The sequence below is a fragment of the Strigops habroptila genome, unplaced genomic scaffold, assembly GCF_004027225.2.
Source record: "Strigops habroptila isolate Jane unplaced genomic scaffold, bStrHab1.2.pri NW_022045636.1_ctg1, whole genome shotgun sequence".
Lineage (NCBI taxonomy): Eukaryota > Metazoa > Chordata > Aves > Psittaciformes > Psittacidae > Strigops > Strigops habroptila.
The window spans coordinates 162,647-179,055 of record NW_022651112.1 but is presented as its reverse complement, the minus strand read 5'-3'; the positions used below and the strand labels follow the sequence as shown (position 1 = coordinate 179,055).

At 64.4% G+C, this 16,409-nt stretch overlaps 3 protein-coding genes across 3 annotated transcripts; all 3 read right to left on the bottom strand.

Moving 5' to 3' along the window:
- Positions 1 to 435: 435 nt before the first annotated feature.
- On the bottom strand, positions 436 to 3,044 carry UXT (ubiquitously expressed prefoldin like chaperone). The gene is made up of 6 exons (XM_030475408.1): positions 2,918 to 3,044; positions 2,527 to 2,608; positions 1,923 to 1,987; positions 1,244 to 1,351; positions 957 to 1,020; positions 436 to 876 (listed from the first exon to the last, which is right to left on the bottom strand). The coding sequence occupies exons 1-6, from the start codon at positions 2,983 to 2,985 to the stop codon at positions 823 to 825; spliced, it is 441 nt and encodes a 146-aa protein (XP_030331268.1). The 5' UTR covers positions 2,986 to 3,044; the 3' UTR covers positions 436 to 822.
- Positions 3,045 to 3,762: 718 nt separating this feature from the next.
- Positions 3,763 to 10,868, bottom strand: SYN1 (synapsin I). The gene is made up of 13 exons (XM_030475401.1): positions 9,782 to 10,868; positions 9,354 to 9,411; positions 8,956 to 9,038; positions 8,301 to 8,454; positions 7,943 to 8,032; positions 7,290 to 7,352; positions 6,648 to 6,790; positions 6,130 to 6,189; positions 5,814 to 5,916; positions 5,564 to 5,701; positions 5,270 to 5,333; positions 4,192 to 4,936; positions 3,763 to 4,108 (listed from the first exon to the last, which is right to left on the bottom strand). Exons 1-13 carry the CDS (start codon positions 9,934 to 9,936, stop codon positions 4,033 to 4,035), a joined length of 1,932 nt encoding a protein of 643 aa, XP_030331261.1. The 5' UTR covers positions 9,937 to 10,868; the 3' UTR covers positions 3,763 to 4,032.
- Positions 10,869 to 11,066: 198 nt separating this feature from the next.
- On the bottom strand, positions 11,067 to 16,251 carry CFP (complement factor properdin). Its single transcript, XM_030475378.1, is given in 11 exon segments — positions 11,067 to 11,149; positions 11,433 to 11,584; positions 12,292 to 12,403; positions 12,709 to 12,912; positions 13,557 to 13,730; positions 13,814 to 14,005; positions 14,543 to 14,615; positions 14,617 to 14,720; positions 14,922 to 15,073; positions 15,557 to 15,716; positions 16,203 to 16,251. Coding segments are annotated over 11 exon segments (1,380 nt in total). The 3' UTR covers positions 11,067 to 11,141.
- Between the last annotated feature and the right edge of the window lie 158 nt (positions 16,252 to 16,409).

The window sequence follows — 16,409 nt, the reverse complement described above, 5'->3', positions numbered from 1 at the left end:
GAAGGAGGGGAGGGGCCGGGTGACGTCAGGACGCAGGGGCGGGGCGAGGAGTGGAGGGAGGTGGGGCTTGGGGACACGCCCACCCTGCTCGTGGTCCAATGGGGAGGGGACTGGAATGACGTCAGCCCCCCCATCGCCATCCGCATTGACCAATAGGAAGCCATGCCAAGCCCCTAGCCCCTCCCACTGGGCTCGAAGGGGCGGGGCATCCCAGAAGAGGCTCCGCCCACTGTCCTGCGGGAGGGGGGGTACTCTGAGGTTACTCTGGGGGTGCCCATTGGTTACTCCAAATAGGATCATCCCTGAGATCAACGCTCATAGGTTGCTCAGGGTTTACTCATTGCTCATTGGTTACTCCAGCGGTACCAATAGGATCATCCCTGGGATCAACCCTCATAGGTTGCTCAGGGTTTACTCCCCTGTTGCACACTCCTCGAGGTTTACATGCGCTTTATTCCAGGCTTGCCCCTGCCTTACTCTGGGTTTAAACACCAATTACTCCAGATTTACACACACATTACTGCCTGTTTACACATGCTTTGCTCCAGCTTTACACAGCCTTGCTCTCTATTTATGCATTAGTCCATGTTTACACACGCAATGCTCAGGTTTACACACATTTTACTCCTGGTTTAAACATGTTACATCAGGGTTACACACGCAATACTCCAGGCTTACACATGCTTTACTCCGTCTTCACACATACATTGCTCCAGGCTTGCACACGTATTACTCTATGTTTACACACACGTTACTCCACGTTTACACAGGCGGTATTACGGATCATCGTGGGGGTGATGCGGTGGGTGTGGCCTGATGACGTCAGGGGTCAGAGGTTGCGGGTGGGTCCTGAAGCCCCTGGATCTCCCGCAGGCCCTGGGGAGGGGGGGCAGGAGTCAGGGGGGCGGGGCCACGTGGGGTGAGGGCCCCCCCCCCACTCCCAGCATTCCCATTACCTCCAGCACCAGCCGGATGTGAGCCCGGATCTTGGCCCCATCTCGCGTCAGGGATTCACTGAGCCTGGGGGGGGATGGGCGGGGCTTAGTGAGGGCGTGGTCCTCGAGGGGGCGGGGCTTAGGGCAGACGGGCGTGGTTCAGCATAGGGGCGTGGCCTCGCCGGGGGGCGTGGCTTGTAAGGCAATTCATGGCGGGGGGGCAGCGTTTTGGAGGAGGCGTGGTCAGACCCGAGGGGGCGTGGTCAGACCCGAGGGGGCGTGGCCAGCCCCATGGGGTCCTGTCTTACTGCTCCAGGAGGCGGCTGCGTCGGTCGAGGTGTCGAAGGGCCTCGGGCAGAGTCAGCTCCGCGTAGAACCCATAGCCCAGAGCCACAAACACTCGCTCTGGAGAGGGGCTGGGGAATCATAAAGGGGGTTACAGTGAGAGATGGGGGGCCATGGGGTGTTATGGGGTCCATTTAGGGTGTCCCAGGGGGTCCCAGAGGGGTATTGGGGTCCCAGGAGGGTCCTGGGGGTGCTAATGGGGCACCAAGAGCATCACAGAAGCGTTTGGGGGAGTCCCTGGGGGTTTATGGGGTCATCTGGTGGGATTATTGGAGTCCCAGAGAGGTCATAGGGGAGTGTTGGGATCCCAGAGCTCTTGGGGGGGGTATGGAGTCCATTTTGGGGGGCCCAGGGGGGTTTGGGGGTCCCCTGGATGTGGCAAGGTGACCCTGGGGTCAATGGGGGAGGTACTGAGATCTCTGGGGTCACTTTGGATGTCAATGGGAGGGTACTGGGGTCCCAGGATGGCCCCTAGGGGGGGGTTATAGGGTCACCTGGAGGGATCATGGGAGGGAGGGGTTCCAGATGGATCTTTGAGTGTCCTCAAGGGGGGATCTGGGGATCTAGGAGTGTTTTGGGGTCATGGGGGGTGGGTTGGGGGTCCAAGGAGGTTTTTGGGGTAACCCTCCCCCCCCAACTCACACTTCAGCGGTGACAAAGAAGTTGCAGCCGAGGTCGACCTGGGTGCGCAGAGGGGCGGCCGCCTCCTGGGGAGAGTCTCAGCACCCCAAATGCCACCCAGGGACCCCCAGATCTCTCCCAATTCCACCTAAGGATCCACAGAACCCCCCCCAGTTCCACCCAGGTATTCCCAAATACCCTTTAGTCTCTGGAAATAGCCCCCAGAGACCTCCAAACACCCCTTGCCACACCAAATATGCCCCTATTCCCAAGCAAGAGACCCCCAAATACCTGTTAATCCCCCCAAAGAGCCCACAGGGAACCCCCAAATTTCCTCCAGGGGCTCACAAGTCTCCCTTTGGACCTGCCTATCCCCCCCTCATCCCCCCTTGGACCTCCATATCCCCACATATCCCCCCTTGGACCTGTATATCCCCCCTCATCCCCTCCTTGAACCCCCAAATCCCCCCTTAAGCCCTTAAATCCCTCCTTAGACACCCTCAAACACCCCCCAACCCCTCCCAATTCCCTCCCATTTACCCCATATCCTGCCCCATATACCCCCCCAAATCCCCCAATACTCCCCTGAGCCCCACCCCATGCCCGTCCCCTATAGGCGGCCCACCTGGAGGCGGGTCAGGGCTGTCCGGAGCTGCAGCACCTGCGCCTGCTGCTCGAAGACCCCGTCCCGCTGCTCCTGCACCCGCCTGCGGGGGGCGCTGTGAGCCTCGGGGCCGGGGGGCGTGGCATCGTTGCAGGGGGCGTGGCCAAGGGACCGTGTGGGTGGGACCACAAGGGGTAGGGGCGTGGACAGGGTGTGGAGGAGGCGGGGCTGCTGCAAGGGGGCGGGGCTCAATGAGGGCGTGGTCAATGAATGGGCGTGACGAATTAGGGGGCGTGGTCAAGCAAAAGAGGCGTGGCCATAACAGCGAGTGCGGGGGGGGTCTAAAGGGGGGCAAAAGGGGGGGTGTAGGCGGCGTGAGGGGGCGTGGCCGGAGCGCGCTGACGTCACCCACCGGAGGTCGCGGCGCAGCACGTCGCTGACGAACGCCTCGTAGCGCTGCACCTTCTCCGCCGCCGCCATCGCCGCCGTTACGTCATCGCGCCACGCCGGAGGGCGGAGCCACGGGGGGCTGCGTCATCGCCGCGCGACGCGGCGGGAGGAGCTCCCCCCCCCCTCCGCCTTAAAGTGACCCCCCCCGGGTCTATAGGCACCAGCACAGGCTCTATAGGGTCCATAGCACCCCCACACCAGGATCTATAGGCGCCCCCCATGTTCTATAGGTTCCATAATTCCTGCCCCCCGCCTCTATGGGATCTATAAGTCCCCCCCATATTCTATAGACTCCATAAGTTCCCCTCTCCCTCCGGCTCTGTAGGTCCCCCTAGGCTGTTAGTGGGGTCTATAGCTCCCACTCCAGGATCTATAGAGATTGCCCCCCCAGGGTCTTTGAGCTCCCCCCCACCCTGGGCTCTATATAGGGTACATAGCTCCCCCTCCACACTCTTTATCCCCCCTCCAGCCTTATAGGCTCTATAACTGCTCTCAGGCTCTATAGGGTCCATAGCTCCCACTCCAGGCTCTATAGGGTCCATAGCTCCCCCTCCAGGCTCTATAGGGATCCCCACAGGGTCTTTGCCCCCCCCACCCGGGGCTCTATATGGTCCACAGCTCCCCTTCCACACTCTATAACCCCCCTCGCTGGCCCTATAAGCTCTATAACTGGTCACAGGCAGTCCATACCTCCATACCCCATTCCGTGGGGTCCATTCCCCCCCCACACACACATCAATATGGTCCACACAGGCTCCCCCCATATATATCTATAGACATTCGCCTTGTCCTATAGCACCCATACAGTAACACAGCAGCAGCTCTGGGGCTTTATTGCCCCCCACTTCACTGCGGGGGGGCGTGGCCAAGCGAGGGGGGCGGAGCTTACACCGTGGGCGGGGCTTACACACAGTCACGAGCACAAACCGAACATCACCATCGTGTCATTGCCCCCCCCACATCCCCGTGGGGGGGCGGGGCTTAGGGGCACACAAGCTGGGGGGCCAGAGGGTGGTCCCGGGCTCTAAAAGGGATAGGGAGGGGGAGGATAAGGGGGGAAATGGGGCACCCCCCCCTTTAGTCGGTGAAGAGGGAGGCGAAGCTCTGCCGCAGGGACCGGAGACCCTCGGGGCCGCCCTGCTCGGGGGTGGGGCTGGAGGGGAGGAAGGGGGCGTGGTTAGGGGCGGGGCCATGCGGAAAGGCCCCCCCCCCCCCAAGCCCCCCCCATTGACTTACCTGGGGGGCTGGGCCGTGCCCGGTTTAGGAGCCAGAGCAGGTTTGGGGGCGAGGGGCGGGGCCTGGGGGCGGGGCTGACGCGTGGTGGGCTGGGCCTGCGGGCCCGGGGGGCGGGGCTGAGCAGCAGCGGGGGGAGTTTGGGGGCGAGGCTGCGGGGTGGAGGGGGAGCCGGGGTGGCGGGGCTGAGGGGAGGTGGGCGGGGCTTGAGGGCGGGGCTGAACAGTGGGCGGAGCCTGAGGGCGGGGCTGAGGGGAGATGAGCGGGGCTTGAGGGCGGGGTTGAGAAGCAGGCGGAGCCTGAGGGCGGGGCTGAGGGGAGGTGGGAGGGGCTTGAGGGCGGGGCTGAGGGGAAGTGGGCGGGGCTTGAGCACGGGGCTGCATCCCAGTTGGTGGGGCTTGAGGGCGGGGCTGCGCGGTGGGCGGGGCTTGAGGACGGGGCTGAGAAGTGGGCGGAGCCTGAGGGCGGGGCTGCGCGGTGGGCGGGGCTTGTGGACGGGGCTGGGTGGCGGGAGGTGGAGTCTGGGGGCGGGGCTGCGGGGAAGTGGGTGGGGCTTGCGGGCGGGGCTGCGGGGAGGTGGGCGGGGTTTGGGGCCGGGGCTGCTGGCCTGGCGGGCGGGGCTGGGCGGGGCCTCGAGGAGGAGAGGCGCCCGGGGAGGCGGGGCGTGGTGAGGCCACGCCCCCAGGTGGGCGGGGCTGTCCCTGCGGCTGCGGGCGGGGCTGGGCGGGGCCAGACGGCGGCGGAGCCCCTGCAGTGGGAGAGAAACAGCGTGGGTGGGCAGGGCTTAGAAGGGGCGGGGCTTGGAATGGGCGGGGCCAAACGGGCTTATATTGGGTGGGGGGATCACTCAATTTTGGGGTCTCTTCGCAAGGGGCAGATTTGGGAGAGGTCAATTTTGGGGGGTCCCATGGGTGAGGGTCACCGGATTATGTGGGTGCCCCCATGCTGGGGGGAACTCAGAGACTTGAAGGTCACACCCCATATTTAGGGGTCCCCATATTTGGGGGTGGTTTTTTGGGGTATCCCCTGGGTTTTGGGAACCCCCATGGGGTTTTGGGAAGGGGGGGGAGGTGTCACTCACCCTGGGGCGGGGGTCGCTGCTGAGTGGGGGTCGCTGTCCGGGTGGACCCCGATGTCGCTGTCATCTGTGGGGCAGAAAGAGAGGACCCCTCAAAACCTGGTAGACTTGGGGGGCTCCTCAAAGTCTTGGGGGGTCATTGGAGGACTTGGGGGGAACTTGGAAGACTTGAGGGGCTCAGGGGAGTCATAGAGGACATGTAGGGCACCAGAGGGACTTTGGGGTCTTATTAGGGGTCTGAAGCACAGGGGGGACTTGGGGGGCACAGGAGGGACTTGTGGGGTGATGGGGTGTTACCTGTGGGCGTGGCCTCGCAGGAGAGGGGCTCCGTGGCCGGGGCAGCTCTGCCCTCATCCTGTTCAACACAAGCTCCACAATCCGGCCCCGATCCTCAGCCGCTCCCGGACCCACCAATGGCATCCAGGAGCCCAGAACCTGAGGGGGGCAGACAGGAGGGGGTTCCAGGGAACCCACGTCCAAGGGGCACCCAGTGTCCGGGAGGACCCAGATATGGGGGGTGGGGGAGACCCCAACGCCTGGTGCTGACCTGGACAATGTGCTCACGCCCATCAGGGCCCCTCAGCGCCTCCACCCCACAGATGTCGACACCCCCAAAGAGGCGGGCGCAGGCATCCACCCAACCACGGTGCCTGCAAAAGGGGGCGGGGACTCAGGAGGCCACGCCCATTATCCTTGTCCATGCCCCTCCCACTCCCATCCTGGCCCCTCCTCCTTTTCCCTATATGGAAGCAGCACCATCCTGAGGCCCTGCATACTTAGCATAGCCACACCCCCTCCCTTTTGAGGGTCCCACCCCATAACCACGCCCCTCTGATGACAAGCCACGCCCCCTCGCACCCTACCGTGGGCTGAGGGCAACCAGCTCCATCTGAGCCCCCTCTCCTGTGGGGTCCCCGGACCACCTGGGGGGGGGGTCACAGCAGTCAGGGGGTCCTCGGGGTCCCCCCAGTCTTCCACATGCCCCCGTGCCACCCCCCTCCACACATCACCCCATCTTGTCCCCCCATATCCTTCCCTGTCTCCCTCACATCCCCTGAATGTCCCCCCAGGTCCCTCATTTTCATCCGTGTCCCCCTTAAGTCCCCACAGCCCCCCACAGCCCCCCTGATGTCCCCGATGACCCCCTGTCCCCCCCATATTCCCCCACATCCTCCAAATAATGTCCCCATCATCCCTCCCCATATCCCCAATGTCCCCAATATGGCCCCATATCCCCAATAACTCCAACGTCCCCCTATCCCCCCACATCTCCAATAACCCCATTGTCCCCTATCCCCCCACATCCCCAATAATCCCAATGTCCCCATATCCCGCAACACATCCCCAATGACCCCCATGTCCCCCGTTGGTGTCCCCTCACCGCAGGGCTCTATACTCGTCCCCAATCCGCTGCACCCGCAGGCGCTGGGTCCCCCCCAGCACCCCATGGACCAGGGCCCCGGCCCTGGCCTCCCCCATGGCCCCCGCTACAGCCCCCAGCGCCTCGGGGGAGCCCACGCGCACCTATGGGGAGCAGGGACAACGTTAGACACGCCCCCAGGCCACGCCCACCATGGCCACACCCACCACTACCCCCCCCATATAGATCCTATAGCCCCTCCATAGGGATCATCCACCCCCCATGGGGGCGGAGACACTCAGGCCACACCCCCAAAGGCCACGCCCCCCTCCGACCCACATGTAACTCCTCCTCCTACCCCATCAACTCCCTTCATAGGGACCCCCCATTAGAGCTTGGGGGCGGGGACATCGATAAGCACCGCCCTCAATTAGCCCCGCCCATCCGGACCACACCCAAACTGGCCACGCCCCCCCCATGTATAGGGGCAGGGACTCCACGAGGCCATTTGAGGCCTCACCCTTTTGAGGCCCCGCCCTCCATCACCCCTATTGACTCCCGCCCACCACAAGCCCCGCCCCTGTTAGACCACGCCCACTCTGGCCCGCCGGCCACGCCCCCTGATCACAATGGGGCGGGGCTTGTGATGGGGCGGGGCCTCACCTTGCCCACCCCAGCGGGGGCGGGGCTGAGCGTCACCATCATGGGGAAGGTGGGGGCCGCCAGCTGGGGGAGCCCCGGATACACCAGTGACACCCCAGTCACACCAGTGCTCCCAGTGACAGCCCAGTTACCCTCCCAGCCACCTCCCCATCACCACCCAGTGCCCCCCAGTTCCTCCCAGTGCCTCCCAGTCCCTCCCAGTGCCCCCCACTGCCTCCCAGTGCCCCCCAGTCCCCTCCCAGTGCCCCCCAATCCTCTCCCAGTGCCCCCCAGTCCCTCCCAGTGCCCCCCAGTCCCCTCCCAGTGCCCCCCAATCCTCTCCCAGTGCCCCCCAGTCCCCTCCCAGTGCCCCCCAATCCTCTCCCAGTGCCCCCCAGTCCCCTCCCAGTGCCTCCCAGTGCCCCCCAATCCTCTCCCAGTGCCTCCCAGTGCCTCCCAGTTCCCTCCCAGTGCCTTCTAGTCCCCTCCCAGTGCTCCCCAGTCCCTTCCAGTGCCTTACAGTCTCCTCCCAGTGACCCCCACAACCTCCCAGTCCCCTCTTAGTGCCCTACAGTGCCCACCAGTCCCCTCCCAGTGCCCCCCAGTCCCTCCCACTGCCCCCAAGTCACCCTCCAGTTCCTCCCAGCCCCTCCCAGTCGCCTCCCGGTGCTCACCAGTCCACGGGGCCGGTTGCAGAAGCGCTGTGGGACCAGGGGAAAGGCCTCGGGGCCCAGCTCCCGCTGCAGCCGCACCAACTGGGCAAACTGGGGAGCACTGGGAATGTCAGGGGAGGGGGCAACAGACCTGCCCAGCACGCCCGGTCTGCCCCAGTATCCCTTCCAGAACCTCCCAGTATCCTCCTGCCTCTTTCCAGTGCCTCCCAGTATTCCTGCCAGGCACTCCCAGTGCCCCCCAGTCCACCCCACTGCCCTCCCAGTGCCCCCCAGTGCCCTCCCAGTGCCCTCCCAGTGCCCCCCAGTTCCCTCCCAGTGCCACCCAGTCCCTCCCAGTCCCCCCCAAACCCCAACGCACCAGGCAGGGGGGGTGGGCAAACGCATACAGGGCGGGGAGGGGGTCGGTGCTGGGGACCCCCCCCAGGTGCAGCCCCACCAGCAGCCGCCGGGGAGCGCCCGCAGACCCCCCATCGGGGGGCTCCCGCACCAGCACGAAGTCGGGGCGCACCCGCCTGTGGGGGGGGGGAAAGACGGGGGTCAGGGAGGGATCCAACCCCCTACACCCCCCCCCCAATACAGAAAAGGCTGAAAAGTCACCCCCCCGAACCCCAAAACCCCGTTTGTGCACCCTAAAACCCCCCTCCTGCACCCCAACACCCCCTCCTGCACCCTAACACTGCCTCGTACAAAACCCCCAAATCTGGCCCTGAACCCCGAAATTCCCACTTTGCATCCCAAAACCCCAAGCCTGATGCCCCTCATTGCCCCCTTAAGCAGACACTGAACCCCCAAATCACTGTCCCCAAAAGACCCCCCATACCCCATTCCTCTCCTGCTCCCCCAAATCTTCTCTGAACCCCAAAATGTCTCAAATCGCCCCAAATCACCCCAAAATCACCACTAAACCCCCTCCAACACCCCAAATTCAGCCCCAAAACTGGGGGGGACGGACGAGGACACCCCAAAAATGGCCAAATTGGGATCACCCTCTTTAGGGGGACCCCAAAACCCACCGCGTCCCCCCTCGGGGGGTGTGGATGGTGACACTGAGGGCGCCGTGGGTGGAGGCTACCAAGGACAGCTCCGAAAACTGGGCCTGGGGGAGAACCCCAAAATCAATGGGGGGCACCCCAAAATCCATGGGGCACCCCAAATCAATACAGGGACCACCAAACCCACCCACTACCTCCCCTCATTACAGACATCCCAAAACCCATCCTCAACAACTCTGAACCCCAAAGTGAGTCGAGGAATGGGAGGGGACCCCAAAATTCCACCCCCCTTAGGACGTCCCCAAACCGATCTGAACCCCCCCAAAACCGGGTGTCAGGGTCTAGGGGGGATCTCAGGATTTAACCCCCAAATTAAAGTGGGGGTCCCCCAAAATTGGGGGGGGCACCCCAAAACTCACCTGTTCCACTCGCAGCTCCACATCCCCATGGACTGATTTACCCTTGAAGAGCTTCACCCTGGGAATAAGGGGGGGAGGGAACCCCAAAATCGGAGCCTCCCCCCAAATGGCCCCCCCAAAAGTGACAGCCCCCCCCAAATCAAGTGACACACACAAAGTGCATCCCAAAACGACACCCCAAATATGAGGCCCCCCCAAAATTGGGCCCAACCCCCCCGAATCTGGCCCCCCCCCAACTGCCCCCCCCAGTCCCCAGGGGGAGGTGGGAGGGGGATGTTGTGGTCCCCAATGGGGGGGGGATTTGGGGGTCCCCAATGAGGAGGATCCTAAGGGGGGGACTGGGGGTCCCCGGGGGCGGGATTTGGGGGTCCCCGGGGGGGAATTGGGGGTCCCCAATAGGGGGGATTTGGGGGTCCCCCCATACGTACCAGTCAGTGCTGGGGGGGGCGATGACGAGCAGCAACGGAGGGGGGGGTCTCCCCGCCCCTCCCCCCCCCACCACCCCCGGTCCCGCCCCAGGGGAATCCCCTCCCCCCCCCGCCAGGAAGTTCCCATCGGAGAGCCGCCGCCGCAGGTATTCCATCCCCTATAGGGGCTATAGGGGCCGCTGGGGGAGGCTATAGAGGGCGGAGCTATAAAGGGCGGGGCCTATGGGGGTCAGAGCTATAGAGGGCGGGGCCTGTGGGGGTCAGAGCTATAGGGAGTGAGGGCTATAGGGGCCCACTATAGGGGTAGGGAGCTATAGGGGGGCACCCTATTGGGGTGAAGTTATATAAGAGCCTGCTGTAGGCTTCACCCTGTGGATGCCTGTGGAGCCTATCAGGGACTACTGGGGCTCAGCTCCTATAGGGCTTTGGGCGAAGCTGCCTATACAAGAGGGTGGCATCCCCCCATAGAGGGGGCCCTATAGAGGGATGAGTAAACCCTATGAGAAGGGGTTCTATATGGGAAGACAGGTGGGGGGGGGGGTAACGCTGCACTGTAGGAAAACTCTATAGGAGAAGAAGGCAATAGATGCGTCTGTAGGGGAAGGAGGGCTATAAGGAATGGGAGGCTATAGGGATTGGGACCCTATAGCTGCCCTATAGGGGAAGGGAGTTTGAGGGGGCGGGTGCTGCAGCTCTATTGCTGGTCCCTACAGGGAAAAGGGGAGGGCCATAGGAGATGGAGATGCTATAGGACGTGGAAGAGCTATAGGGGAAGGGGGTCTATAAGGGGGGGGGCTATAAGGGTGGGGGGGCTATAGGAGAAGGGAGCTATGGTGTGGAGTTATAAGGGGTGGAGGGGCTATAGGAGATGGAGGAGGCTACAGGGGATGGGGGGGGCCTATAGGGGATGAGGGGCTATAGGGGAAGGAGCCGCTCTATGGGGTGGGGTCTATGGGGGGGGTGAGGGGCTATGGGGGGTGGGGAAGGGCGGCCCTGCCGGGATCCCCTATAGATGCCCTATAGGTGCCCTATAGGAGCCCCTATAGATCCCCGCTACAGCATCCCCGGGCGGCAGAGCCCCGCCCCCGCCCGCGCGCTCACATCCGGCCCCGCCCCCTCCCCTCATTGAAGAAGCCGCGGAGGGGGCGGGGCCAAGCGGGTGACGTCAGCGGGCCCCGCCCGCGGCTCTGCAGAGGCAAAGGGGCGGGGCCAAGCGGGGTAGGGGCAGTGACGTCATGGCACCCCCCCCTCTCCTCCCCCCCAATCAGGACCCGCCGGGGCCGCGTCATCTGCCGGGTGTTTATTGGGGGGGGGGAGGGGGAAGGGGGGTTTGGGGGGTCCCGCGACGTCATCGGGAGCATCAGTCCTCTGGTGGGGGAGGGGCAGGGGGTTAGTGGGGGACCCAGGAGACGGGGGCACCCAGCACCCGCTCCCATAGGGGACCTCGCATCCTGCCCCTCCCCCTCCATAGGGGACCGTGCATCCTTCCCCTCCCCCACCCATATGAGCCCATCCCCCCCCCTCCCCCCCAGGAGCAGAGCCCGTCCCCCCTCATAGGGGACCCCAGCCCCTCCCCCTACAGGGGACCCTGCACCCTCCCCCTCCCATAGGGGACCCCAGCCCCCCCCCCCCCCAAAGGGCCCCCGCTGACCGTGGGGGGCGGGGCAGGGCAGCACGTGCAGGCAGGGCCGCTCCTCCTCCACCCGCAGGTGCTGCCCGTCCAGCAGGGGGCAGCGCGGCCGCGGGGACCCCCAGAAGGTGACGTTGATGGGGGTGGGGGACCCCACCGAGGTCACCGTCAGCCTATAGGAACCCCCCATTGAGACCATAGAGCCTCCATTGACCCCATGGAGCTTCCATTGACCCCCACAGAGCCTCCATTGACCCCATAGAGCTTCCATTGACGCCCACAGAGCCTCCACTGACCCTATAGACCCCCCATTGACCCCATAGACTCTGCATTGACACTATAGACTCCTGTTGACTGTATAGACCCCCCCAGCCCCATAGATCCTCCATTAACCAGAGACCCCCATTGACGTTATAGACACCTCATTGACTCTATAGATCCCCCATTGACACTACAGAGCCTCTATTGACCCCATAGACTCCCCATTGACCATATAGACGCCCTGTTGACCCTGTAGCCCCCCCATTGACCCCACAGACTCCCCATTGACCCTATAGACCCCCAGACCCATAGTCCCATCCACCCTGTAGCCCCCCCCATTGACCCTATAGACTCTTCATTGACCTCATAGACTCCCCATTAACCCTATAGATCCCCCATTGACATTATAGAGTCCTGTTGACTCTACAGACCCCCTAGTCCCATAGATCCTCCATCAACCAGAGACTCCCATTGACCTTATAAACCCCCCTTTGACCCTATAGACCCCCCAGACCTATAGACCCATTGACCCTGTAGCCCCCCCATTGACCCCATAGACCCTCCATTGACCCCATAGACTCCCCATTGACCCTATAGACTCCCCATCTCCTATACACACGGGAAGGCGGGGTATGTGGGCCGGCACTCCCGGATGCGCTTCCGTGTGGGGCTGGCCCCACATGGGGGGGTGCAAAGGCCCCAGGGGCTCCAATCCGACCAGTTCCCGGGCACTGGGGGCACAGAGCTGGCAATTATGGGGTGTCTATGGGGGGTCTGGGGCTGGGGGAACTTATTGATTGGCCATAGAGTCCTATGGAGTCTCCATGGATCCCTATGGGTGGCTATAAGGTGCTATAGGGTAGTTGGAGAGGGCTGTTGGGTAGCTTTAGGATGCCACAGAGTGCCATAAGGCCACAATAGAGTTCTATAAGGCAGGTCTAACAGCTACAGGGCATCTATAGGGTTGCATAGGGTAGCTGTAGGATGCTGTAGGGTGGTGTAGGGCAGCTATAGGTGCCATAGGGCAATCACTCACAGAGGCAGTGGTGGATGTTGTAGCAGGCACGGAGCTGGATGGTGCCGATCCCATCCTCTGTGGGGCAGGGGGGCCCCCCTGCCCTGTGCCCCACACATTGCCGCGTCCGCCGCTGCCGCCCCACCATGGCCTGGCAGCTCATTGCACCCCACGGCCGCTGCTCACAGGGGGTCCATGAGCCCCATGGCCCCCAGTGCACCACTTCTGCGGGGGGGACATGGTGGGTTGGGGAGGGGGGGGACACCATGGGACACCCTATAGCCCCCCACCTCAGACCCACACTTGGGAGGCACATCATGGGGCTTTATGGGGTGGGTGCCCCATAGTGATGAAGGGCCCTATAGTGACGGGGGTGGGGGGGTGTGATATGGTGCTCTATGGGTGTCCCATGGGTGCCCCATAGGTGCCCCAGAGCGATGAAGAGCCCTATAGCAAAGGGGGTGTGTGATATGGTGCTCAATGGGTGCCCCATAGGTGCCCCATAGGTGCCCCAGAGTGATGAAGAGCCCTATAGCAAAGGGGGTGTGTGATATGGTGCTCTATGGGTGCCCCATAGGTGCCCCATAGTGATGAAGGTTCCTATAGTGAAGGGGGTTGGGGGTGGAATATGGTGGTCTATGGGTGCCCCATAGGTGCACCATAGTGATGAAGGGCCCTATAGTGAAGTGGGGGGTGATACGGTGCTCTATGGGTGCCCCATAGCAGCCATCTAGATGTCCCATCATGGGGCTTAGAAGAAGCCCCGCCCCTTGTGTCGATACAGGGCCACGCCCCCAACTGGCTCCACCCCTCAACAAGCCACGCCCAATTTAGGCCATGCCCCCCCGCAGGCCACGCCCCCTCCTTACCCGGGCAGGGCCCGTGGGGCCCGCAGAGCGCGCGCTGGGTGCTGTTGCCAGGGCAACCGCGGCCGCCGTGCCGAGGGGGCGGGGCGTCGCAGGCGCGGCGCAGCCTGACTACGCCCAGCCCGCACGTCACCGAGCAGGGCGTGGCCTCTGACCACGCCCCCCAGGCGCCATCCTCTATATGGAGGGGGTGGAAAAGGGGGCGGAGTCAGGGCGCGGTGGCCACGCCCCCTCCTTCCCCTAAGCCCCGCCCACCTCACCTGGGCACGGCGGCAGGCCCGGGCACGGCTCGGTCTCGGTGCCGGCTCCGGTGCAAGCGGCTCCCGGTGGCTCCAATGACGGCGGCGGCGAATCGCAGCGGCGGCTGCGGCTGCGGCTCGGGCTCTGCCCCGACCCGCGGCACGACCCGCTGCAGCTGCCCCATGGGCCCCACGGGCCCCATGAGCCCCCCACTGCGGGAGCGGGGGGGTTACCCCGAGCTCCCCTCATTCATCATCATCTCCCCTCCATTCATCATCATCCTCCCCTGTCCCCATTCATCATCTCCCTCCCTCCTCCCCATTCATCATCCTCCTCCCCCCTCTCCATTCACCATCATTCTCCCCCCTCCCCATTCATCATCTCCCCCCCTCCTCCCCATTCATCATCGTCCTCCCCCCTCCCCATTCATCATCTCCCCCCCCTCCTCCCCATTCATCATCGTCCTCCCCCCCCGTTCATCGTCATCCCACCACGACCCTCCCCTCTCTCCCCATTCATCATCGTATCGCCACGACCCTCCCCTCTCCCTCCCCTCCGACCCTCCCTTTCCTCCTCCTTCATCCCACCCCTCTCGCCATCATCATCCTCGCTCTGACCCTCTCCCCATCACCCTTCATCCCCATCCCACCCATTCCCCTTCCTCTTCCTCATCCTCCCCCCACCCTGACCCCCTCCCCATCACCCTCCCCCTCCCTTCCTCTGCCTCCCCCCTCCCCCCCACCCCTCACCGGGACACTTGGGGGTACCCCCCGGGCACTCCCGCCTCTCCTCCACCTCCCCGGGGCCGCAGCCCCCCCCCGCAGCTGGGGGCGGGGTCAGCGCAGGCCCGGCCCCGCCTCTGTGTCCCTGCCCCACACGTCACCGAGCAGCTGCCCCACGGCGACCACGAGGTCCAGCCCCCCGGCTCTGCGAGGGGAGGGGGCAGGAGTCAGCGTGGGGTCACCTCCATGTGTCCCCCTCCATGTCCCCCCATGACCTCCCATGTCCCCCCATAACCCCTTATGACCTCCCATGTCCCTCCATGTCACCCCATGACCTCCCACATCCCTGATGTCCCCCCAAGACCCCCCCATGTCACCCCATGCCCCCCATGCCCCCATGTCACACCGGGACAGCAGGGCAGGTGACACGCTCGCAGCTCCCATCCCCTCCTGTCCTCGTCCCCTGTGGGGCTGCGGCTCCGGCCCCGCCGCTGGGTCCCCTCCCCGCAGGTCACGGAGCAGCCGGTCCAGGGGCCCCAGGGCCCCCACGCACCCTGCCTGGAACACGGTGTCAGCCTCGGCACCCAATGGCACCCACTGGTGGCACCCAGCATCACCCAGTATCACCCAGTGGCACTCAGTGGCCTTTGGTGGCCACCTGGTGACACCTGTTAGAACCCATTGGCACCCAATGGTACTCTGTGTCACCCAATGGCACCCACTGGCACCCAATGGTACCCTGTGTCACTCAGTGGCACCCAGTGGCCTTTGGTGACCACCTGGTGGCACATGATAGAACCCAGTGGCACCCATTGACTTCCAGAGGCACCCAATGCACCCAGCATCACCCAGTGCCACCCAATGGCACCCAATAGCACGTGGTGTCACGTGGATGGGGTGTAAAGGGGATGGGCAGGGCCTGGAGTGGGCGGGGCAAAAGGAGGCGGGGCTTAGCGGTGTGGGCGGGGCTCCAGGGGGGTAGAGCTTCGTGGTGGGCGGGGCTATGGGGAGGGGTGGAGCTTAGGGGTGGGCGGGGCTGACCGGCAGGTGTGGCAGTGGCCTTGGGGGCGGAGCTTGTAGCCATAGGCGGGGTTGAGGCAGCAGTCAGCCAATGGTACAGGCTCCTCGCTCAGCAGCTCGGCGCAGGCCCCGCCTCCCGCGTGCTCCTCCAATCGGGAGAAGCACCACACGGGCGTGGCGCCTGGGGGGCGTGGTCACAGCGGGGTGCTTAACCCTGACCCCCCCCATTGCTCCCAGTACCCCAAATCCCCCCCATCAGCCCCCCATCCCCTCCCATTGCTCTCAGTATCCCTCCTGTGCTCCCAGTATCCCCCCTTGCTCCCAGTACCCCAAATCCCCCCTCCTCAGCCCCCCCCAACCCCTCCCAGTGCTCCCAGTACCCCAACCCCCTTCCTCCTCAGCCCCCCATCCCTTTCCAGTGCTCCTAGTACCCCAAATTCCCCCCTCCTCAGCCCCCCCAGTATCCCAAATACCCCCTCCTCAGCCCCCCCAGTATCCCAAATCGCCCCCAATCAGCCCCCCATCCCCTCCCATTGCTCCCAGCATTCCCCAGTGCTCCCAGCACTTCAACCCCCCCCTCCTCAGCCCCCCCATTCCCTCCCAGTATCCCAAATCCCCCCCAATCGGCCCCCCATCCCCTCCCAGTATCCCCCAGTGCTCCCAGTACCAGCGGGGGCCCCCAGCCCAGCGCAGAGCAGCAGCACCAGCAGCCCCATACATGCCATGGGGGGAGGGGGAGACTTGGCCCCTCCCCTCCAACCCCCCTTTTCCTTCCCCTCCCCCTCCCGGGTCTTTTGGGGCCAAGGGGAAGTGGGGGGAGGGGCGAGGCCCCTGCCCAGGGGAAGTGGGGGGAGGGGGGGGGCAGCCACAATGG

Coding starts and splice junctions, on each gene's coding strand:
- UXT (XM_030475408.1), bottom strand. CDS start 2,985: ATGGCGGCGGCGGAGAAGGTGCAGCGCTACGAGGCGTTCGTCAGCGAC. Junction 1,021..1,243: donor CGCAGCCGCCTCCTGGAGCA/GTAAGACAGGAC, acceptor ATCCCCCCCCAG/GCTCAGTGAATCCCTGACGC. Junction 877..956: donor ACATCCGGCTGGTGCTGGAG/GTAATGGGAATG, acceptor CCCCCTCCCCAG/GGCCTGCGGGAGATCCAGGG.
- SYN1 (XM_030475401.1), bottom strand. CDS start 9,936: ATGGAATACCTGCGGCGGCGGCTCTCCGATGGGAACTTCCTGGCGGGG. Junction 9,039..9,353: donor TGGAGCTGCGAGTGGAACAG/GTGAGTTTTGGG, acceptor GTTCTCCCCCAG/GCCCAGTTTTCGGAGCTGTC. Junction 5,334..5,563: donor CTGCGAGGCCACGCCCACAG/GTAACACCCCAT, acceptor TCTGCCCCACAG/ATGACAGCGACATCGGGGTC.